Consider the following 24529-nt stretch of genomic DNA (forward strand, 5'->3'; position numbering starts at 1 on the left):
TATATGCAAGTCCCACAAGATGTACATCTTGGCTTCAAAAATTAAAAGAAATAAACCAAAATTCTTGATGACTTCAAAGCAATTGAGGTTCATGACATGGTTACTGACCTGGCAGATACCACTGATGCACATGTCCAAAGACTCTGTGTAACAGCGTGTCCCATCCAGCACCTTGGGCGCCAGCTCCACCACAAGGCCTGAGCCCTTGGCTTTGCATTTGAGAGCACACGGGTTGTCTGGATCGTTGTATACCGGCAGCCACTCGTGGTACTGGTCCTGGTATTGCTCATCTGCGTGAGCTGAACACTGCTGGGCACGGAAATCACCGGCATCTGAAGGGCAATCCTGAGGGACATTAAAACATATTTAAAAATATTTTACATTCTTGAAAAAGGCAGGGCGAATGAAGTCTTGCATCTCTAAATGTGTATGTGGGAAGAAGACTGCTGCATGAAATTAGCAGAATAAATGGAAACAGAAGAAGTTTGATGCAACTTCTTACTTTCTCTCAAACAGCAAGATCCCAAATCACTGAATTACACCCCATACCCATAAATCTTTTAGACACAATTTGCCATATCAGTTTTACTTCTTCAATAAAAACACTTGAAAGCTGTGTCGACATCCACGACACAAAGATGAGTGGGTTCAACTTACCACATTGCTGCATGTGCGATATTTGATATTCTGTCCTTCGCAGGTCCTACAGAAGGAAAAAAAATGAAACCATGGGTAAATAGGCCGTGGGAGAGAATGATAAAACAAACCATAACATGAACCAGTCATCATCATCTGAAGGAGCTGGTGTTATATCCAGTGACTCTTCCCTCATTATTCATATTGAAAATTATAGCGCTGATGTGGCAACCCACGAACATAAGTCTGTGGTGCGTTTGCAAAGCTTTAACAGCGTATTTCACACAAAGTAACTGTGCATAATTATCCAGTGGCACGCTGAAGATGACAAATGAAGCTGATAAAAACTGCAGTTCCTGAAATGACCACTTGAGGGTGGCTCACAAAGCATTTAAAAGACTGGAATAAAGCCCAACGACACAGAAGAAATAAACATTAACAGCCTTCATAAACAATTGTACAGGGCTACATTGTTTAAAATTGTTATCATTGAGACTTAAAGTTATCAAAGTTCTGAGCACGACTGCTTTGACTGAAAGGCAAGAACAGCAGCAGAGTGGCCAAGTAGTCTCTAGCTATCTGTTAGTGAACTGGACCACTGTTTGTGGCATTGGTGCCTTTTGAAGAACTTCAATGCAATTATTTGATGAATAATTTAACTTTCTGTGCTGCTAACTGTACTTACAACCTGCCCAGCTGGTTGTTGTTTGTGGATTTCCAGCACTTGCTGCATTAGATTGCACTGTGATGGACAAATTCTGCAAAACGCATAAAACTGTGTTATTTCTTTACCTTTTGCATTTTCATTTATTGGCTACTATATATGCCGATATAGATATAACAGCAAATAGCTATTATTTCCCCTGCAGTCAGGCTCTAGTTCAGTTTCCACACTCGACATATGTTCCTCCATTCTCTGCGATATGAATAATCTTTATAGACAATTTGACTTCAAGCTTATTACTTGTAAAAGAAAATCTCAAAAATCTAAAGCTTTAACACGAGTTTCACAACATTTAAAAATAGGAGCCCCATTTTCTCTGTGTGTCTGAAAAAATGCAAAGCTGCACGCAGTAGTAACGCAGACAGAGTAAAGCCCTCCAGCCTGCGTCTGCTGAACAGATTGGAGCAGTTTGGATCACGACTCCCTGCATGACAGTCTGCTTTGTCTCTGCCCAAATTATCGAGCTAACCACTTATTGAAAATGAGGATTTCTTTGTGCTTTGATGCAGAGTGATGATAAACCATTGATGGTGACTATGATAGGGCAATTATCAAAGACCCCAGTGGAAACTAATCAAATGGTATTCTTTTGGGAAGTTAAGAGGAATTCCAGTGTCACTGGCCCTTAGCTAATCTGGAATCATGATTGGAGACGTCACTGACTTTGGACTCAGCAGTGAACGAAGGCTTAAGGTTTTTTACAATGTTATTCCAGAGAATGGAGGGAGTGGATGTGGACCATGTGGCATGGCAAGAACATTAGAACCTGTGACGAATCCAGACGGTCCCCTCTGCCAAATCAAACAGTAGGCCATGGGGCCTGAACCCCTAACAAGAGACTTTCAAAGACCAAGAGTTGAGAGACAGGTAGCTAAGATCTGGATCAGCGTGGAAACTCACACTGGGACAAGCAATATATAAACGAGACATAAAGAGGCAAAGGGAATAAAATGAATTTCCCTTTTCATTTCCTTTTGATTTTAGAAGCTCTAAAGTGGAGGCTAAGCAGACGTAGGGCCAGGACATGGGATTCATCATGGCGTCATCATAGGTTAGGGAAAAATAACTCGGTTGAAATATCAGAAGTCTTGGAGCACATAAAACATAACTCACAAACTGTGACCCCAAACACAAAAAGACAACTACAGAGAGTGCGCTCATTAGTTAACTGCACGAGACTCAACAAAGACTAAAAGTACCATCTATAGCATTAAACAGAAAAAAGGAAAAGCTACTGTAACCATAAAAAAATTGGGCTAGTATTGGATACGCAGTAAAATTCATCCGGCCCATAATGTCCATATATATGTCATCAACTCTTCTCGCAAGATTGAAAGTAATTGCACGCAGGGCTCCAAAACCCATGCCACAATATTGATACACTTGAGGCATGTGGGCACACAAAAATGTAGCTGATTTGCTAACGCCTAAAATATGCTCAAGCTATGAGCTCTGCTATTGATCAGTTTAGGAAAGCTAAGAGTTTACTGTTTATCTCAGGAGGATAACGAGAAGCTGAAAAAGATGGAACAAAGAGCATAACAGAGGCCAGAGTATCATGAGATTAGGCAAAAATATTGCAGTTGTCAGTGAAATTAATCATGATATATTTTGTCTTTTTATTCATTTGTAGGGCAGAGCTGTAGGTCTACTACTGTTAGGAATATTACTAAAAAGGATGGAGGTGTTAATAACACAGCATGGACCACACAGAGTGATTCCCAAGGCTGTAAAAGAGACATAATCTTGGTTGCTAGGCCAACCTTAATTTCACATTTCATTGCCCTGGAGAAATTTCACTTTCACCCACTTTTGCCTTTAAAAAGTTGCGGCATGCCTTCACAGCCTAATGTCACTTCATGTCACCCACTGTATAATTTCAGTACATACATGACCGCATTGCTACAGGAAACATCTCCTGCCTACAGTTGTTGATATTTACTTCCCATTGGTGTCATGGTGACAAACGACACAGTCAAATTCTTTGTGAATTTCTTCTAAACAAAGTTGAGGTTGGATCTTTCTTTTTTTCTTTTTAATAACATGTACAGATTAATATTTTCCTGCCTAGTGCTTCATTAATATTGGAGCAGCACTTTTTCTTGCCATGACATCTAATCCATATGTTCACACTTGGATCCAACCAGCTATGCTGCTGTTAATAAAGAAGCCGGCGATCAAGTGCAGTAACTTGTGTGGATAGAAGTAATGAAGGCCAGGCAATCTGCGGATAGTCTGTACTTCTGCACATGCCCTTTCGAGAGGTTAACTAACTCTGGTGTGTTTTGCAGTAGCAATAAGTGCCCTGTATGTGCGTGTGTGCATTAAAAAGTCAGAGAGTTGGAATGGTATTGGTTTGGAGGGTGTTGCAGACCTATTTCCAGCTCCCTTTTCCAAAGAGTCACACACACACACACACACACACACACACACACACACACACACACACACATACACAAGGGGCCTTGTGCTATGCTTTTTAATGATGCCGTTTGATCTGCTACCCGAGGCCAGGCTACGACTCCCTCATTCCCACGCAAGAGCAGGGTGAGGTGGGACAAGGTGGAACGAAGCCTCCTACCATTTGCTCAAGAGCTCCATACATTATGGCAACTGCCAGAGTTGGTAAACAAACCTGCCTGGACTTAGAGGAGGCGGAGAATGTACATCAACACATACACACGCTGCCTATGTCCCGTATGAAGCTCAAGCCCCAAACACCTCTTAACAAGTCAATTACTCCTGAGGTTTGTCTGACCAAAATATTCTGGGCAGGCAAAGAGAAGTGGTTGCTCCAGAGATCGTGAAATGAACTCCTCAAAGAGACATTGACCTCAATGTTTACAGTGCAGTACACGGGGGGTGGGGGGTGGGGGCCCTCTGGCACTTGTATGCTGCTCAGTCTTTTTGTCTAGTGCCAGTGCAGATGGATTCATGGTTGCAGACATATGAGAGCCTTTCACAGTACCTCGGTTGTGACCTCAAGAATGATGTGAGCTGTTCTGGCAGTTTGATCCTAGACTATTGCACTGTTTCATGATCTGAGTGACTAGTCCTGTCACTAGGGGTGCTACCTCTGCAGCCAGCAGCAAACGTCACTGGTTACCTTGAGTTGAGCAGCAGTATATTCTGGGAACTGTAAAACAGAGGAATGCAAGTGAAGTCACCCTGCAGCTATTTCCCAGCCTATAAATGTGACAACATTTCTAAGGAAAATGTACTGTCTCCCTTCTTATGTCCATTTTTCCCACTTGTTCCTTAAATTTGTTTATAATTGACCACTTTACCCAATGCACTCGGTCCCTGAGCTTTAATCTTGGAGCACTGTGGGTTAGCTTGAAACCTTACCGACCAGGTGACTCTGGCACAAGGATTAAGAGGTTCCTGATATAAGCCTGAGATGATGAGCAGTGGGAATCCATCCAATGCGGGACTCTGTGTTTGCACAGCCCAAATTCTGTCACATAAAACACTTATTAAAAGCGGCATGTAGTTTCGCAAGAGTCACTGATTGTTCTGCTCTGATCTGTGAGGAAACATGTTGGGGTCATTACTGAAATTCAGATTCCAAATGTCAATGATGAATTCAAGATTTTGGCTCACATGGCTGTCTAGACGGGTCCATAGTGGATCCACTCAGGGATCTTTAACAGTCATGTGTATTTTGAGCACTCCACTTACAACCCAAGGGAATGGAGGATTTGATTTGTGGGATTTAATCAAATCAAATCAAATCAAATCACTTTTTATTGTCACATCACATGTGCAGGCACACTGGCACAGCACATGCGAGTGAAATTCTTGTGTGCGAGCCCCACAAGCAACAGAGATGTGCAAACACAACAACACAAACGAGCAAAATACAAGAATGGCCAACCTGAAACTAATAAATATATGTACAATATATAATAGTGTATGCATTTCTGGATGTGTATACTAAATATTTTCCTACGTGTGTGTGTGTGTGTGTGTGTGTGTGTGTGTATGTATACACATTTTTACAAATTAAATAGTAAAAAAATAGTGGCATTTATATACAGTGTGGAGTGGATTTACTCACACTATTAAAACCCCTGCCTAAACCTAAAAGCAATGATGTTGCATTTTGATGGAAATTCGTCCAACTTCAGTCAGGACTTTCTACTTTAGAAAAGGGGATTAGCTCAGATCACGTTTGAACACACGCTAACAAATTGCCGGTGGGATGTTTCCATTTTTCTGAGGGTCACTGAGGTTCTAACTTTCAATTTACAGCAAATGCTCTCCTGCTGTGATGTAGTCATCATTTAATGACTGCGCTATAAACTCAACAGTTACATCAGGCCACTGATTTTTGTTTTAAAAAGGCTCTTTATGCCCCTGCTTCTCATAATGATTGTTTTTTCTGGAATTTTTTCTGCATCTGAGATTTTTAGACCTGATATCAGTAAATGCTGCCCAAAGGATTGTAAAAATAAAATAATCCTCATTTGTCTTTTAGCTTCTCTCCCTTTAAGAGGTTTTTGGCTGCTTGGCTGCCTCTTACAAATTAGATGACCATATTAGGATATCCGCTCTCTCTGATGTCAGCAAGACCCATTATTTGGAAAAAACACCTGAAATTGAGCTTCTAGAGGAGTCTTAAGTTGAACTTTTGGCTAATATGAAGTAGTAAATACACTGACCCCATTATTTAACAACCACCCACAACTATAATATTTACCTCAATGACAGAAATAAGGAAAAGCAGTTTAGTATGTTAACTTCTAGTAATGTCTGCAAGAATGTGAGCAATCTCTAATCTTTATTACTCCATCATCAATATTTTTACGTGTGCGGCTTCTCCTTCTGAAAAGTCTGATGTTGCAGGAGACGTTAACCTTGCAAATGTTAATCTTACTCTATGAAGAGAACCAGACCAGCTCTCCCGACACTGTTGTATGTTCTCTCACAGGTTACCTCTGTGAGGCTTTTGGGTCTTACTTGGAACTGAGGCATCGTCTGAGGGAGTAGGAGGCTCCTCCGCCACATGTACGAGAGCATTCACTCCAGGAACCCCAGGCGTCCCAAAGCGTGTCTCTGTCCTCTTCTGATCGGGCCGTACGAGAACTCTACACACCAGAAGAAGAGACGTTAATATGCAGTGTTTTGGACACTCTGATAACAGGCGTCTGCTGTTATCAGCCTTCATCAGCTCTACAGAAGCTGAGATAAAATAAACTGATCACTGAAGCTCACTGTCATCTTTATATTGGACTCTTTGACCTTATGACTTAGCAAAGATCTCCCATCATTACAGAAAGCAGCTCTTTAGCCAAGTGAGTTGTGGCTTCCTGCAGCCATTCCTTAAATTGAGGAGCTTAAAAAAACCTAAAAACTACAATAAAAGTGCACATGACAGGAAAAGAGAGGCAGTAAGAGGAAGTAATCACGAGTTCTTGACTTCTGGCCCTTTTGCGTATTTAAAATGTCTGAGTCATGCATTAAAGTTTGAAATATTAGTCCTTGCTTAAGGCTCGGGCCACACTCGTGTGCCTCTCTCTGTTAATTGCATTGTGCTGTATTTGGCAGCGGAGACGGGAATATTACTGCGCCACCCAAAATCAATATTATGAGAAGCTAAATTTTACAACTACAAGGACAGTGTGCGTCTCGGATGTAGGGTGACAGCCAAAAAAAATTAAGATCCTCGCTATCTCAGCTCCTGTTTACCTCATAAAGTCTTTGGTATTTTCCAAGTGGACTAACTCGCCGTGCTTGTAGGGAAAGGTTTATTTATAATGCCGCTGCTGTCAGGCAATATGGCAATATCTATTGTTGTGTTTAAGTCAAGATAGTTTTCCTCTGCTTCACTTTTCTCAATGCCCTTTCCAGAGCTGACTGAATGAAGCAATAGAGAGCTGCATTTTCTGAATACCGGGCTCAGATTAGGTGAAAAGGGAAACAGATTGTTTTTGCTATCTAGAACAAGGACTCAGTGAAGGTATTCTACTTAAAACCTGCCAGTGAGACTGAGGTAAAGGAAAAAACTGGTCCTGTACCTGTTTAATGGATGACAACTTGGAAAAGTAAAAAAAAAAAAAAGACTTGGAACTTGGAACCAACACTGGGACAAATCGTCCACCTCCTGTGGCAACAGGAATGTGGCTCAGTAGACCGAAGCGCAAACACAGTCAATAAAGTAACCTGCCAATCTTCCAAGGCGGTTTGGGAGTGTTCAATGGGAGCAGATGAATACAAGAGAAAAATTATCATTTTTTTAAACCACTCAGTCTTCATAATGCTGCTGGACCATGAAAGACTTCTTTTCCTAACATTGCAGAAATGCTGCTATTGTGTGCTCTGGACAGCGTCGCACAATAGGGACTTTTACACCGTGAGGCGGCAGTTTGTGTCTGCACATCCAACAGAGTTTTTGACAGTGATTTAAAATTTCCAGCTCTTGCAGATTAGGCATGTGAGCCCTAAACAAGCTCATTTACCCAGAAGCCGCTGAACATTAGGGGTGGGGTGTGTTCAGAAAATGAATTTGCACCTACTGCACTGCAAAAACTCAAAATCTTACCAAGTATATTTGTCTTATTTCAAGTCAAAATATCTAATCACACTTAAAATAAGCCATAATCAGCTAAAGAGTAACATTTCAGTGAGATATAGGAACTTGTTTTTAGACAGTGCATCTTGGATATCTTGTTAAGTGAAAAACTCTTGAAAACATATTGTTTTGAGTCATATCTCACACGAAACAAGCTTTTTTGGCATTTCATAAACGTTTTAAGCTGCTGTGTTATTTGTAAAAGATGTATCATCTTGTTTCAAGAAATAGACCTAACTTGAATCAGGACATCAAATCTACTTTATTGAGAACTGCAGGTTAATATCATGCCCAACATTGCATTATTATGAGTCTTAGTATCTTAAGCACAGTGTATTTATTTTTCTTACATACCAGTCAAACCATATCAATGTGACATTGAAAAAGAGGCAAAACACTGAAATTGTTTCCCTCACTGAACAGATTGCGCCAAAAGTAAAATAAAAAGTAAATAGAACAATTTTTTTGCCAGTCTTTAAAAACCTTATTTCAGCCCACATATTCACAAAAGACTCAAGAATAATGTTTGATGATGTCAGTTAGATCATACTTCACTGGAATGTACTTGCTGTTATTAAAGTTTACATAGTGGTATGCTGTATAATCAACAAGATTTCCAGCATCCACAAAAATATTTGCCTGAGCTAGACAGGGAACTTCTACCTCATAAGCTAAATATTGATCATTCCACCCAACTGTAGAGAGAGGCTGGCATTCAAAACAATACACAGATGCATTTACAATATAGATGTTTTTAACAAGTGCAAACTCTGGAGCATCATTTATGACATCAGAAATAACCAAAGATTTTTCACATGAATGTATATTTCCATGTAGCATAATCCACTGTACAGAAACTACATGTTCAACTTGCTCAATGAAGTCTTTAATCTTGCCTTCTACATAATGAAGATCCAGGCTTGCGTTTGAAGTAGAATGCTTTAAGATAGAAAGGTTTTTTTAGGGGAAAGCCAGTTCATGCTGACCTCTTTACCCCCTTTTTCCTCCCTCGAACAGCATGGCAGTGCACTTCAAATACAGAGATGAATGGATCGTGCAAAGAAAAACAGTAACAATGCAATAATAGGGCTCCGATTATTTTCCTTGGGTCATGGGAGGAAAAACACCCATGCTGTACAGTCCTGAGAGGGGATGGCGGGTTCACGTTATTAAAAGTGCGTGGGGACTGATATAAATGGCTGTCAGTGCTGATGACGCCTGAGGAACAGCAGAGAGGAATGGCAAAACCTAAACACAGCCAGCGGAACATACAGCCAAACATATCGGCAGCGGCGCTACTTTCTGCACGGGCCAACTATTTCAATGTTTGGATCCCGGTAAATAAACACAGGCTGCGCTCTGGGCAGCCGGTTAGTGCACCACCTTAATTCTCCTTTGAAAAGCAATCAGTGAATTTTGCACTCAATTACGACTGAGGCTGTGTGTTGCAAAGCCAAGAGTGCTCGAGGCGCAGAGAGGCTTGCGAAGAAAGAGGAGTGGAAGTAGATGAAGGATGAAGGGATGGAGATGAAGAGGTTGTTTGGCTCGCTGCGCTGCTATTGTTCTCAATGAAAGCGGAGGAAGACAAGGCTCCGCTAGCTGGACGGCTGTCCTGCTGGGATTTGGAGCCAATAATCAAACGGCTCAGATATCTACTCTTCCTTAACCCTCCATCACTGCACGTCCCACCGCTTCTGCTATGATCTATCGCGCTTCTTATTTCATTTGAGCGTTCATGCACCCATAACTGACTCATAATGCTTCCTAAAACTCTTTGCAAAAGCACCTTTGCAAACACAAACTATTATTTGCTCACTGGTGCTCATACTGTGAAAAAAAAAAAACAGAGCAAATACACGAGGGTGACAACCGCAAGGCCTTTGTTTTTCCACAAGGTAAAAAAGCGGAAATGAGCATATGATTAAAGATCACTTAACTCCACGTTATGAGTTATTCTGATGGACGGATTCTATTTAAGTCACCTGTCAGCAGCTGAGACTAAAAACACTTTCCCCGAAGATGGAAAACTCCTGAAAAAGGGGAAAAAGAAACCCGACTCTGGTGCCTTCTTTTGCAGACTGTGTCAATACGACGGCCTTTGCAGTTGGCAAAGACACATGATATTTGCACATCTGCTAAATCCCTTGTCATGTGGCCAGCACTGCGCAGCACAGTACTGTACTCACGGTCATGCTGTGAGGAAGGCACTGTAATGTAACAGTGAGCCTGCAGCTCGCTGACCTCCGCATGCACAAGTCCTTTTTTCATGGCTTAGGTTAAAAAACATAATAATATAATAAGACAATGCTGCAGGACTGCTGTAGCTGACCTGGCAAAGCTACTGTTGAGAAGACTCCAGGATGTGGAGAGTGCACTGCTTACTTCAAAATACACACACATACAAGCATAAACACTCAAATAGATGCTTTTAGAGGACATTAATAACCAAAGACAAAATAAAAACTTTAAAATGCAATTGAGATAACAGGGTAAAAATCACAGTACCAGAAGTAGAAGAGCTGTCATCAACAGCATGCAGGATGAAAAGTCTTGTTCCATGCCTTTTTCAAAGTGTGTGTGTGTGTGTGCGCGTGTGTGAGACCCAGTCCCTCCAGATCTGCTCGTGAGTACTTTTGTGTGTGTGTCTGGGTCCGATGCGTGACGGCCTCCTCCGTGGGTCACTCTGCGTGCTGTGTCTGCCTCCCTGCCTGCCGTCTCCTGTCTGACTTGCTCCTGTTCTTTCTCAAGAGTATCTTGGGGAAGCGGAGGGAGGGAGAGGGGGCAGGGAGAGCGTGGGTGAATGTGTGTGCGTGTGTGTCCGTTTTAGAGCGTGCACTGCATGAAAGTTGGAGGAAGTAATCGGAAGGGCGGGGGGGTTGATCCAAGCACCATGAGCCCTCAGGTCTGGCACATTAGCCAATCAATAAATGGGCTTCAGATGACAGTGTTAGTACAAACAAGAAGCTGGGCCAGCAGCAGCTTCACAGCTTTGCATGTTTGTGTGTGTGCGTGTGTGTGTGTGTGTGGGTCAGACTGTCAGAGAGAAGGAATAATGGCAGACAGACAACTGTAAACCAATTTTCTTCTTTTCCATTTCTTTTCCTAATATCTCAAGTTTCCGTCTCACTCATGCCACTGCTTCCTCTTTCTTTTAAGCTTTGGATGGGTTTTTTCCCTCTCTGTAGTTTTCCCTCACTCTGTTGGAAATGTCAGAAACTCTCGGTCATACTGTGACATCTTTAGAATTAACCTTTTATTTCCAGCCTGCTTGCGCAGAACTGGTGACTTCAATTACACATCTGAGCAAAACAGAGACACATTTGGCACTGCCATACTTCACCGTTGGCTCCAAATCGCTTTATTTTTCCCAAAGAGTTACATGTGTGAGCCTCTATGTTAAATCAGATGACATAGTGTGGTCACTGAAGCTATCAGGATAGACTTTTCAGCCACCCGCCTACAACCCCCTTTTTTATGAGCTAAAGGTTTACTTCAATGGAGCCTTTTATAACATCTGGCAGTTTAAGCTAGAGAACATTTACACCGTGGAGGTGGGGGACAAGCCAGGTGTCCCCTGGAGGGACAAATCCTGTAGTTATTTAAAGAAAAAAAAAACACCCAGTAAGATGGACAACCCTTTGGCACACGGGGAATATACTTATACACTGAGTGGCTTTCCAGCTTCCTTTTGCGATGGCAGGACGCAAAAAAACAAAAATCTGAAACCCAACATTAAAAATAGCGCAGGCAAAATGACCCGCTGGCATTCCTTGATGTTACTCACAAGGTAGCAAGCTATCATTCAGGCATCCAACCCCGAGGTTCCAAACACAATAAAAACTCTGTGCCCTTCGAATCAAGGCCTCACATCTTCTTCCCAATCAAACACCAAATCAAAAGCCGCATAATTGGTATCAATTAAGGCTGAGAGGAATGTGCTGCACTCCAGAGCAAATAGACAGCCACCCTAATCACAACATCGGAGCAGACGTCTCGACACTTAACGCAGCACACATACACACTTTTTTATATTTCAGCTCTACAAAGCAAACCTGTCTCGAAGTCCAAAGTCACTGACAGAATCGGACTTAGCTTGTTTGATTTGGTAGGTTGAGCATGTTCCATGAATTGGGGAATTATCTTAACGCGCACACACTGGTGTAGTCTGTGGTGCCAGCAGGGAAGGACGTGGACTTTGACATGTTCACAGGCTGATGCGGCCCATGCATTCTCAATCCATAACCCTCTGATATTTACTTTTAGAAGAAATCCTTCTCGCATTTGCCAATGTGTGACTACAGAAAATAAACCGTGGCATCAATGATGTGCCTAGAGCTTAAAACCAAACACCCGAGGAGGAAATTAACGGTTTTGATTGACACGAGCTTGGAGACGGCTCTCTACCACAACATTGCCGAAGGTGTCTCCTGACAATTTAAACAACAATCCATGAAGATGATGAGGTGAGAAAAATGATAGAGCGCATTGTTATTTTACACAAGGGCAGGCTCGGCTATTAGGTTGCATAAGAGAAGCATGCAGGAGGTTTTGAGGATTAGGGGAAATGACTGTCCACAGACAAATGCTCCACTGTCTTAAAAGATGATTCTGCTTTAATATGAAAGAATGGGTTAGGATAACATTGGCTGCCCCAAAGTAATTGCTGACATATGGGAACAAGGTTGAATCACAACAACAATCTCACAGAGCCAGAAACAAGAAGACTGACTGTAAACAAGCCAACAGCTAATTTAGATCCCCTTTTATTTTGCAGTTAAAACTTAAAGTGAGCGCATTCACATGATGGTAAAAGTCCTATTAAAGTTCACCCCAGTTTTCCTGACTGAAGTCATCGATTCAACAAAGTGCTGAAAACATTACTCAAAGATTTTGGTCCATATTGACATGACAGCATCATGCAATGGCTGCAGATTTGTCAGCTGCACATCCATGATGTGAATCTTCAACTCTACCACATCCCAAAGGTGCTCTATTGGAATCAAATGTGGTGACTGTAGAGGCCATTTGAGTACATTGAACTCACTGTCATGTTCACGAAACCAGTTGGAGGTGACACTGTGGTCATAGAGGGATGGAAATGGTTACTAACAATATTCAGGTAGGCTGTGGTGTGTAAATGATGCTCAGTTGGTAATAAGGGTCCCAAAGTGTATCAAGAAAATATCCCTCACATCATTACGCCACCAGCCAGAACCGCCCATAGAAAGCAGGATGGATCAATACTTGATCTTTAGCTGATAGGAGTGGTGGCTGGTGCTGTTTCCTGGTGCTGTAGCCCTTCTGCTTCAAGTTTTCACATCTTCCATGCTTAGAGACGCTCTTCTGCTTGTAACCAGTAGCTATTAGTTACTGTTGCCTTTCTATCACCTCAGGGCAGTTGGGCCATTCTCTTCTGACCTCTGACATCAATGAGGCATCTTTCATCTAGAGAACTGGAACTCACTTCACATTTTCTCTGTAAATCCAAGCGACGGCTGTGTTGGAAAATCCCAGCAGATCAGCAGCTTCTGATACACTCAGACCAGCTTGTCTGACAGCAACAACCAAAAGTCCCTGTTCATTTACCTTCAATCGCTTCTAATCATCTTCCCGACCCTCACTGGTTTTCACCAGTTGGATTCTGTGTTAGTTTTTGTCATCTTCCGTTTTCCTTTTTTAGCTGTTACTTTACACTTACTTGCTGACTCACCAGTTCTCCTTGTGGTCCTGCCATCGCTTTAATGTTTTGCCCTTTGTCGCTTGTGTTTTCCTGTAATTTATGCAAGGTTAATCACCTTTGTACTCAAGCTTATCTTTTTCTCAGTATTCCTGCTTTTTGTGTCTATATTAAAAAAAAAAAATGCCCATAACACTACTGTTCATGTGATGTTTTCAATCTAATTAAAAATAATCTAAAGCCCTCAATTAAAGATTATATGAAGTTGTTAAGCTTTGAATTACCACAGACACACTGGTTGATATTTCTTTTCCCCCCCAAACGATATCATTAACAAGTGAAAAAAGTAAAGATGAGGGAAATGTAGTTGCCCATCCATCCATCCATCCATCCATCCATCCATCCATCCATTCATCCATCCATCCATCCTCACCTATTATCCTAACATGTTTTTGGAATGTGGGAGGAAGCCAGTAGAGAGACCCTGAGAGAACCTGCACAGGCGCGATGAGAACAACATTCAGTTGTATGCTAATAAAAAAACCATTTCATGGCCGCTGCTTCCACCCATCCCCGTGTTGTCTTTAGGCAGATAGAATCTCTCATTTGATTGTGACAAATCACCACCATCTGTCATAAAATCACTCGATTCTCTCTCAGTGTGCAGTGTTGGGATTATGAGCAGGGTTTCGCCTGGTTGCACAACACTTGAGAACCCCTAATGATGTCTCTGTGATAAACAGCTGACAATACAGCATGTATTGCTCAGCAAAATGAGCTGTTCATCATTATTAGTATAGAATGATGTTAAAGTTAACTTTGTTGTTGTTTTTACTTTTTAATGTGATGGAAACTGAGCCAACCCCATACATTTGAAAACACCGCTTCTATCATCACTCGCTGTCTGGTGAAACGACTAGAAAAGCTCTCTCATGCTGAATGTGTTTGAGGTCTTGTAAAGGGTCACTATGTTGACTTTCCAAGCAGCAGATGTTTAACTGATACCGCTCCTCTGCTGCAGAAGAAAGAGTCAAATTAAAAGATTACAATATTATGATGCGATGACATTACTTAACAGTCCCAGCGTCCTGAGGAAGAGAGACAAACGAAGCTAAAGTTAACGAGAGACTCACATCGAGGACCCCTCGAAAGCCCGAACCCTCAGCTCCCACGAGAAGACTTTAATGGTTCAGGCGGGATATAAATGGTAGCCTCCCACCACCCTCACAGACGATGTATGTGCACCAGGCATGATTTATACGAAAGCCATTGTTTAAAAAGCTTTCTGAGCCACGGTATAAAATGTTTTACCAGGACAAGGATTTTACGACTTGCAGCTGAAAGTCAACCACACTTCCCCACCCCACCAAAACCAGAGGATTAAAATAAAGATGTAATTCCCTGACAATCATCTAAATCCAATTAAAGCCAGATGGGAGCTGAAATGAAAGTAAGCAGCGTTACAGCTAAAACATGTTACTCCCTAAATATCTCTTTTTTTCCAACATTGTCACCTAAGCTTTAGCTTTCACTGCTTCCACATCCACGCATTCCACATGAGTCAAGCTTTTCCTCTCATCGTTCCTTAATCGTGATTGATTATTATTTAATACTCCATCCAGAGGAGCGGTCAGCTGGATCGTTGAGCCTTGCGAGCGAGCTGGTTTCAGTGTTTGGTGGTAATGTGAAGATGATAGATTTACAGAGCCATAAACACACCTATTGAGATTACTGTATCATGGCTCAGGTGGGAGGATGCATGCAAAGGCACGGGATAAATAATGCGCTCGAGGGAAAGACGAACGCCAGCTCGTCCTCCGATGGGCCAATCTCTTCTGGCTTAGAGTACATCTTCTCGGTGAACTCCCCGCAGCTCTGCAGAGGAAGACATTTGTTCTGTCTCGATTTTGGGGCCACAGCTTTTTGGAGTATGCATGAAAGCAAAAATGATTTGTTTTTCAGAATAGCAGGCACATGAGAGCTCAGGTCTTGTAGAGTTGCATTGCCCCAGAACAACCCGTGAGATTGGATTGCTTACAATAGCTTACCGGTGAATTTATTTGACATTAGCTATTAAATCAGTCCAAAAAACCCCCATATAATCAGCAAGGTTAAGAGGGACAAAACTATGAATAAAATGAATGAAAAAAACAGATATAACGAGAGCATGATGGGAATTCTCTTATTTTTTTATTCTACAAACTCTAGCATTGGACAAATTGAAATACTTGCTTGATTTGCCAGATCAATAAAGAAAGTTTTCATAAAATTCACCAAAACACAGAATTTTGGGTTAGCTTTATTCTCCAGGGACGAGAAATCAGGCAACTATAAATTAAATGGTCACATGTCAACAATGACGTATATAAATTAAATTCAGTTAAATTCATTTCAATGCCATTTAAATAGCATATAAAAGTCAGCTTAAGCCGTTTATGTTGTGAGGTAAAGACTACATGAAAACAGAGAAAAGCCCAACAATCAGGCGACCCTTTGTAAGCAAACACATGGCGACAGTGGGAAGGAAAAACTCCCTTTTAACAGGAAGAAACCTCCGGCAGAACCAGGCTCAGGGAGGGGCGGGGCCATCTGCCGTGACCAGTTTGGTGTAAAGAGAGGAAGACAAGACAAAAGCGCGTCAGTTTAATACTTAAATCAATCAAGAATTGGATCATAAAAAAAAGTATGTCTTGATATAAGGGTACAATAAGCAAAGACGCACTTTCTTTGCTCTAAAACCAACCACCACTGTGCTCAGCTCACAATATTTTCTAACAATTTACTGTGCTGTTTATGGTGACATATTGAATAAGCCACATTCTGATCCCACCTGAGAAAGCCTCTAAAAACTCCACATGCAGGCCACAGCGCTGAGAGGACTCGAGCACGTAATTAAGAATCAGCAGTGACATTTACTACTTCCTGAAGCTGTGTTCATGTGCTCTCACCATCAAGCTTTTCCCATTAGCACGCATATGTTTTAGCAGCTTTCTGGTGAATGCAAAGGCTAAGTTCATCAGGGTCCCACTACACAAAGCCCACCACCTCACACACACTCCACATCCCTCTTTCACCCACCCACGGCCACTGTGGTGTTTTAAAGAGGGTACGAAAGGAAGGGATGGGCATAAATTAGCCGCGTAAAGCCGCTGGAGTGAGTTAAACCAGGCTGGGGCTAGAGTGAAACGGGGAGCGTGGGACCTGCATCCCGATCTGGGCCGACGCTAAGCACCGCAGCTTATTTATGGGATAGCCGGCATCAAGTTGATCCCCCGTGTTTCAAAATGGAGACCATATTGCCGTATCATCTGGATAATATAGCTGCTGCTCAGAACAGTTTACACATGTTTTCTGAAAATATACTTCCTTTTGTTGAAATCAATCTAAAAAACCCCCGTCAATTTAGGGTGTGTGTCCACTGACAGCTGTTTTTGCTCTGGCAGTGTCTACTTTCTATACAAATACAATGTTCAGTGTTAACAGTGCTCACTGAGCATTGCAAAAACACCCTTAGTGCACAGATTTTTTCCTGCTATGCTCACAGTGCTCTCACTTGAAAACAGTTCAGTTGGAACGGCAATGCGTTTCTCTGTGTCACGGCTCTCTCACCACCCAATCAATATCTAAAGGTGATAGGACTAATGACGTGAGTAACGACGGTGGAAAAGTTGTTCCTGCCCGTCACTAACAAGTCAGTTATTTATGATCTAAGAGGTTGCTGTCTGTAATAAAGCAACAACAAAAGCTGGAGAGAAGTGCTTGGACTAAGTTCTTTGCAACTACAGTTAGTTGTAATAAGAAGACACCAAAGATTCAACATGTGAACTTTTTGAATCAACATCTTAATGCTGTGATTTTACATCCTGATGTTTTCACAGTTCTTAAACACCAACATTGGTTTTGACCATAGCAAGTAGCCAACAATGCCTCCGTGCACCACCTTTCTCACAACTACAAACAGATAAACTTAGCATCTCCTAGAATGGGAGGCAGAGCCTTAAACTATCAGATCCATTTTTTCCGGAAACAGCTCCCAGTTTAGATCCAGGAGACAGACATCCTCTTTCCTTTTAAGTTTAGACTTAAAACTTTCCTTTTTGATAAAGCATATAGTTAAGGCTGGATCAGGTCACCCTAAATCAGGGGTCTCGAACTCCAGGCCTCGAGGGCCGGTGTCCTGCAGGTTTTAGATGTGTCCTTGATCCAACACAGCAGATTTAAATGGCTAAGTTACCTCCTCAACATGTCTTGAAGTTCTCCAGAGGCCTGGTAATGACCTAATCATTTGATTCAGGTGTGTTGACAGCTGGAATGAGGTTGTGACCGCACAGCAATGCAATCTCTATTCTATTCTAGCACAGACAAGATGACAGGCATCCATGTTTTTTAAATATAAGAAAAGCATATTTTCCAATTTATGCAAAAAAAACCCCTATGAAGTGTACAGTTTTGGTGTTACGGTCAGTTCGATTAGCAGGAGAAAAGCTGGTGGAGCTGCTGTGAGCTCATTTGTTCTATTAAATATTAATATACAAGCAATTTTTAAAACAAACTAACCTTAGAAAGACAGAGCTGACCCTTATTATCCATCAGAGTCAGTAACACAAGTTTTTTTATATACCACTGCGAGACATTTGAAAGAATGTCCAGAGTGGATTCAAAAGTAAGAACCGGTTTTCTTGTATTGCTTAAAAGGCTGTCTGGGAAAACTTACATTATAATAAAAATATATTGCAGCTGTTTGCAGGAGTCATTTCAAGTAATAAAAACTGTGAAATCCAAGTTTTTTGGCTGTAATAGCCTCCTTGTGGAATGCAAAACTGTAAATATGACATGCATGATCATGTCAGGGTCCATATCAGTTTCTAAAAGCACACATCAAACAGTAAACCTATACGACCCTACTCCTACCCCACGAATAGCTAATCTCAGTAGAAAAGGACACAGAACAAACACTGACTAATTACTGACACCATGAGAGTCAATAGAGAGCAATCCACCGAAGCGCAGACATGGAACAGGCTTCCTAGTTAAAACTGCAAAACGAGACAAAACAGTTGACCAACCGTTTTCTGAGCACTGACAGCAAGGAGCAACCCCAGATAAAAAGACCCCTGGTTTGTCTCAGCAACTTATTATTCATGAAGTGTGAGTGTGGAGTTTTTAAACTCAAAGCAAGCTGAAGCTTTTCAAATCACAAAGTATGTCTCTGATGTGCTATATACTCTTCGCACAGCTCAGGTTTCAGTTTTTAACCCTAAAATTAAGTCACAGCAGTAACATATGTTTTCCATTTTCTGAGATGTATTGCATGTTGTCTTTGGCTCTAGGACGATCAGAGAAAGTGATAATAATACGATAAAGGTGGTCAAAGGAGGCTTAAACCTTTGGAGCATCCTCTGAAATCTGACGTTTTTCGCTCCGTTAAATAATGATGCAATTACACGGAAAGCGAAGGGGCATGCGCTCTTCAGTTCCTTGTTCTGACCTGTGTCTGACCTATAAATATGGAAACGATTAAAGTAGGAAAAAAATGGACGACACCTCGAGCACACTGTGTTGCACAACTGGAGTTGGAGATTCACTGAATATTTTATATTCACACAATTAGGTTTTCATCAAAACAGTTCTCAAGCAATTGGTCACTCTCTGATGAAGGCTGTTGGCGTCGGTTTTTGTTTAAATGTGTCCTAGCCAGTTTCAAATCTGAGAAAAGCTATTCAACCGCACTTTCCTTTCTACTGTGTGTGAAGCTGTGAAGGTTTTCATATCGCTGCCTGTATGACGGAGTTATGGGAAGGTGATAACACGGAATTTATGTTGCTCTGAAGGCTGATAGTGCAATCTTCACATTTTTATCTTAAATATGGGCTCAGATAAGATGACTTCAAGTTTGTTTGATGATGCTTAGAAGTGAGTTCAGAGCCTGTGGATTTTTATAGCTGCAAAGCTATGAAGAAATCAACCGAATGCTAAAAACACACCAAGAAAAAAGATTTCTAGTTAAATCTCAGTGAGGATACAGGTACATAAAGTAATCACTAAAAGCCTTCTTTACTGTATTTGCGTGTTTTATATATTAATTTTGTTTTCTTTGTTCTGTAAACCTACTTTAAGGAGTTTGTAGTGCAGCAAAAACAAATGCAAATTGCAGGATAGTATATAGATTTTTTTCCAGTTTAAATTCAAATTCTATTTTATCTATATAGCAACAAATCACAGCAACAGTTGCTTCAATGCAGTTACTATTGTAAGGTAAAAAATGTATGACAACAGAGAGAAACCCCAACAATCAAAAGAATAGTTTCTAGGTAATTGTGGACTAATAAGTCAAGGTGACCTTGAAAAGCTCACGTCTGACCTTGAGGTCAAGGTCACCAGGGTTTTTACTTATTAAAGGTTTTTAATAGATGCACCTATAGCTCATTGTCTATAACTTCTTCTTCCAGCTGAAAACCTGGTTTTAATAAACAGTCTGAGAACAAAAAATGAACAAATAAAATAAAGCACATTTTCAATATTTCTTTTTAGTGGTTGTTTAAGTATATTAGCTTTATCTGTAGTTACTGTATCACAGACATACATTTTTACATGTCCAAAAAACACCTGAGATATAACTTCCATGAGAATTCCTTATTTTTAAACACTTGTGCTCATTTTACAAGCTCAGAATCATATTATCCACATAGACAGTGTGACATCTCTTATGTAATATACTCCTCTCTCTAGAACTTGTCATGGTGCCGGGAGTGCTGACAGCTCTTTCAAGCAGTCAAACTTTAAAACATCAACTGGGCTTTGTCTTGTAGCGCCCACATTCACAAAGAGGAAACTATCCATCAGCCTGCCACAGATCTGCTTTCAAGCGTTCCTCACCCATATGCCTGTGCAATTGCCCGAGAAACACAGAGGACGCAACAGTAACGCAAAAAAAGGCATTGTGGCTGTTTCTCTCTGATATTGCTCAGTTAGATTTTTGAAGTGAGATGAATCTATCCAAAACGGAGTCTTTCATTAAGCTGACTTCAGCCTGTTAAAATATGAACAGGAAAGACAAAGTTAAAGACATCCTACTAAAGAAAAAGGAAACATGAGTCAACCAAGATTTGAACACTTCCATCCCATTTTTATTTTTTCTCTTGTAGCCTCACTGCTTTACAGACTCTCACTCCATCTAGTCTTCTCTTTCCATCCCTCTTACATAAAGTACACTGCACTGCATTTCAGCTCAGCCTGTCTACCCACAGTGACAGTACTCGTATCATTTTACTGGTGGCGTGCCTTATACAGGCCAGTGTTATCAATCTACTACTTAAAGGCAAGCCACTTTTATTAGTATCACATGAAGAAGCTGTCTTCCCAAAGAGACTAACAGTATAGCTGCCTCAGCCTTTAAAACTTAAGCTTACAGATCATACCTCTTAAGCATTATGTTATCTAGTAGCAAACTTTCTACCCCTAGCCAAAAGACAAGTAGCTTTAGTGTTACATTTTCTCTTTTGTTTAGGTAGATTAGCTGTTAATGAGCGTCTTTTAAAATGAATTTTTACAAAGAAATTACAGAAAATGTACAATCCAACTGCTAAATTTACATTATGTGCAGCTGTACACTGCAATAATTATGTGTTGTTGTTGCAAAATCCCATGGCACATCTGGACTTGTCTCAAGGCACATCAGTGCAAATCATGGAACTAGAGAGTTTCTTACCAAGTCGGCTAAAACAACTATTAAATACTACTAACTATCTACTACTGTTTCATGTGCTACACTATATGCACCCTATACTTGTATTATGTAAATTCTGATAGGCTGGTGTTGTCACCACAAGTTATGATCTTTCCAGATTACATTTACAATTTTACAATACACTAGTTTTTGCATTTCATGGATATTTCCAACTCACTGCCTCTCCTACATGTAACTGTACACCTTTCAAAGTGAAGACTACAATTTAACCTGCACAAACACTAAACAGCAGCAGCTAACTAGAGGTGGTGGCCAGATGAGTCTAAACGTTGGTAGTATCCATACCAACACAGTTAGTGGTATCGGACTGACACTAGTGTAATAGCATCAATAATGTGTTTCTACACTGTAAAAACTAGTATATTTGTCTAATTTCTAGTCAAAAATATCTCATCACACTTAAAATAAGATGCCATAACCTACAGCTTATTTCAAACGAGTGTACTAAGTAAAAAAATCTGCCGATGGAACAAGTGAAAATTCTCCAGATCCAAGATGCAGTGTCTTAAAACGAGTTCATATATCGCACTGAAATGTTACTCTGTAGCTGATTCAATAAGCCAACATACTGAATGTATGTTGCCTTATTGAATTGTGTTAAATGAATTACTCTTCTGGAAATGAAAAAAATCGTTGATTTAACACTTTCTGACATTTCTGAACCTTCTATGTTAACTGTCACATCTATTTTATTTATAGCCTAAAGCACATTGAAATAACAGACAGTGATCGAAAGGGTCTTACAGACAGGCACATAAACATTCCAGGTCTCAAAAAAACCTCTAAATACATAAGAGGCCGAAAGGTGGATTTTGTTGTGTTAATGAATTATTGTGAAAATTAAAAGTGATTTAGTGGCCAGTAGGGCTGCTCAATTAATCGAATTTTAATCACGATTACGATCTGGGCTTTCAACGATCATTAAAAATGACAGAGCCGATTATTAGCCCCTCCCTCATTTATCCGCGACACCTTAAAGGCCGGTCCGTGAAAATATTGTCGGGCATAAACCGGTCCGTGGCGCAAAAAAGGTTGGAGACCGCTGATTAAGAGGACCCGAGGGAAGCTCGGAAAGCTAAGCAGAAGTTATTTGGAGAGGAGAGTGACTGCTGTTGGTTGAAAAGAGAGGTAAAAAAAAAAAACTTCAGTGGTGTTGCACACTATTTTATATTATTTTCTAAAGTCATTGTTAACCCTTTAAATCCGGTCAGAGCAGCATGCTCCGTTTTGTGTAACTATTTTTAAATCCCTGTAGAACCCGAACCGCGTATTTCCTGCCCGAAACCGGAAGTGACGTCATTTTCGCGGAAATGTAGTTTTTTACTTGTAGGCCTTAAAAGCCTATACTGGTCATGTTTGACTTTTCTGAATAGTTTCTGGGATGCTTAGAACTCAAATTGCACTGCTGGAAATAGTTTATTTTGATGCACCTGCTGTTTTCTTTGCAAATTTGCATCATAGGATTGTTTTTTTTTGTTTTTCCTGCAGTATATAAAAATTGGTGTATCTCCAAAATAAAACTATGAAGACACTCAAACTAAATTTCCTGTTGTTGTAAACTATTTTTTGCAACTTTTTTGTATTTAAAGTTTTGAGGGATAAGCCTCTTAAATTTCTCCAAGTAGAAATATATGTAAAAAAACAAAACAAAAACGATATAAATTTTTTTGTAGTTTATTGCACTTTTTTGCAATTAATGTAGTTACTATGGACTTAATGCATACATATTATTAAAATATGGGCTATAACAGTTATTTAGCAACTTGAAATGCTCCCACAAATGGCACTACAACATGTAAAAAAAATAATATAAGCTCTGGCGGACTTGGTTCTATAGTAGGTCTTAAAGGGTTAAATAAATATCGTCAAATAATCGCGATCTCAATTTCAGTGAAAATAATCGTGATTATCATTTTTGCCATAATCGAGCAGCCCTAGTGGCCAGTAAAACGCATTCAAAGTTTGGCACTGGTTTAGCTCAGTGGGTTAGCAGGCGACCGTGTGCTGTATAGCATACAAGAGAGTAGGTAGGCCTGGGTTTGAGTCTGACCTGTGGCTCTTCCTCGCTCTCTCCCTGCTTTCCTGTCTATCTACATTACCTCTATATCTCATAAGTTATGGCACACCCTACATAAGCTGCCTTTTATTTACTTGATATCAGAGCAATACAAAACTTTATCTAATATCGTACAGCACTAGCATTGAGACCATTAAAAGTGTTAACAATGTATTCTCCTACTGCCTTAAAACTGCACAGCAATGCAAGTTCAACTTTTTGACCATTTTAAGTCCACTATTAAAGTACTCAAAATGGTCAAAAAGGTTGGAAGTCCATTCGATGATTCGAGACACAGCTTGTATCTGCCACCCTCCAGTAGTAAAAATGTTAAATCAAATAAACCAATCAACTACAGTGCAATTAGATTACATGACGATCATACACAGTATATAAAAAAGAGGTGAAAATGTTTTCCAGGTCTTGAAAACTGGGAGTAATGATTGCACAAGGAAACGTCAAATTATCTCTGATATGGAGTTACATGTTTAATAATAGGTTGCTGCTAGCCTTGGAAGCCTGCATCTCTGTATTTGAGGGTATTGCGGGTAACGTGCTTGTGTATGCAAGAGTGAGCGTGAAGGAGAATAAGGGGAAAAAATGTGAAAGAGATGAGAAAATGAGCGTCTACATGTATGTGTGCGCGCCGTTAGTGTTTGCTTTGCAAGCAATAATTCATTTCATGCAACGCAATTTGACAAAAGACAGTTTATGTGGCAAAACATCCACCTTAGGCTATGTTTCTTTATATTACTGGATATTAAATCAAGTTTCTCTCGCACAGCTTACACAACAAAGCCAGAAACCGCACACTAATGAGAAGAAACTTTGTGTATCTTCCTTTAAGGTTAGCGTCAAGTCGAAGCTTGCCCAAGAGATGGGGAGTAAACATTTGGGTGCATGATGGAAGAGTTATCGCAGAAAAATAGCTGCAATAAATCAGTTCACCCATATGCCATCCTGCTATCCCATAAAAACCCTTATACCATGTTTTTAAGAAGCCTTTAGGCTCACAGCTGTCTAAGTATGCTACTGTAGTGAACTCCTAACTACTGAAGTTGGTTATAGGTAGCACCTCTGGCAGTAACAGTGAACAGCACCAGAGGAGAGATGAA

The 24529-nt window shown here is 40.6% G+C and overlaps 1 protein-coding gene across 1 annotated transcript in view; it reads right to left on the minus strand.

Moving 5' to 3' along the window:
* Window positions 1-24529, minus strand: part of LOC146636677 (ADAMTS-like protein 1) — a 107437-nt gene that overhangs the window by 26807 nt on the left and 56101 nt on the right. The window contains exons 3-5 of the mRNA XM_085349648.1: window positions 6323-6450; window positions 658-703; window positions 109-345 (exon numbers count right to left, since the gene is read on the minus strand). Of these exons, the coding sequence (XP_085205774.1) occupies window positions 109-345; window positions 658-703; window positions 6323-6450 (411 nt within the window). The remainder of the gene's footprint in view (window positions 1-108; window positions 346-657; window positions 704-6322; window positions 6451-24529) is intronic.

Source organism: Diplotaxodon limnothrissa, linkage group LG3 (genome assembly GCF_057381915.1).
Source record: "Diplotaxodon limnothrissa isolate DT_005_m linkage group LG3, D_limnothrissa_male_GT1.1, whole genome shotgun sequence".
Taxonomy (NCBI): Eukaryota; Metazoa; Chordata; class Actinopteri; order Cichliformes; family Cichlidae; genus Diplotaxodon; species Diplotaxodon limnothrissa.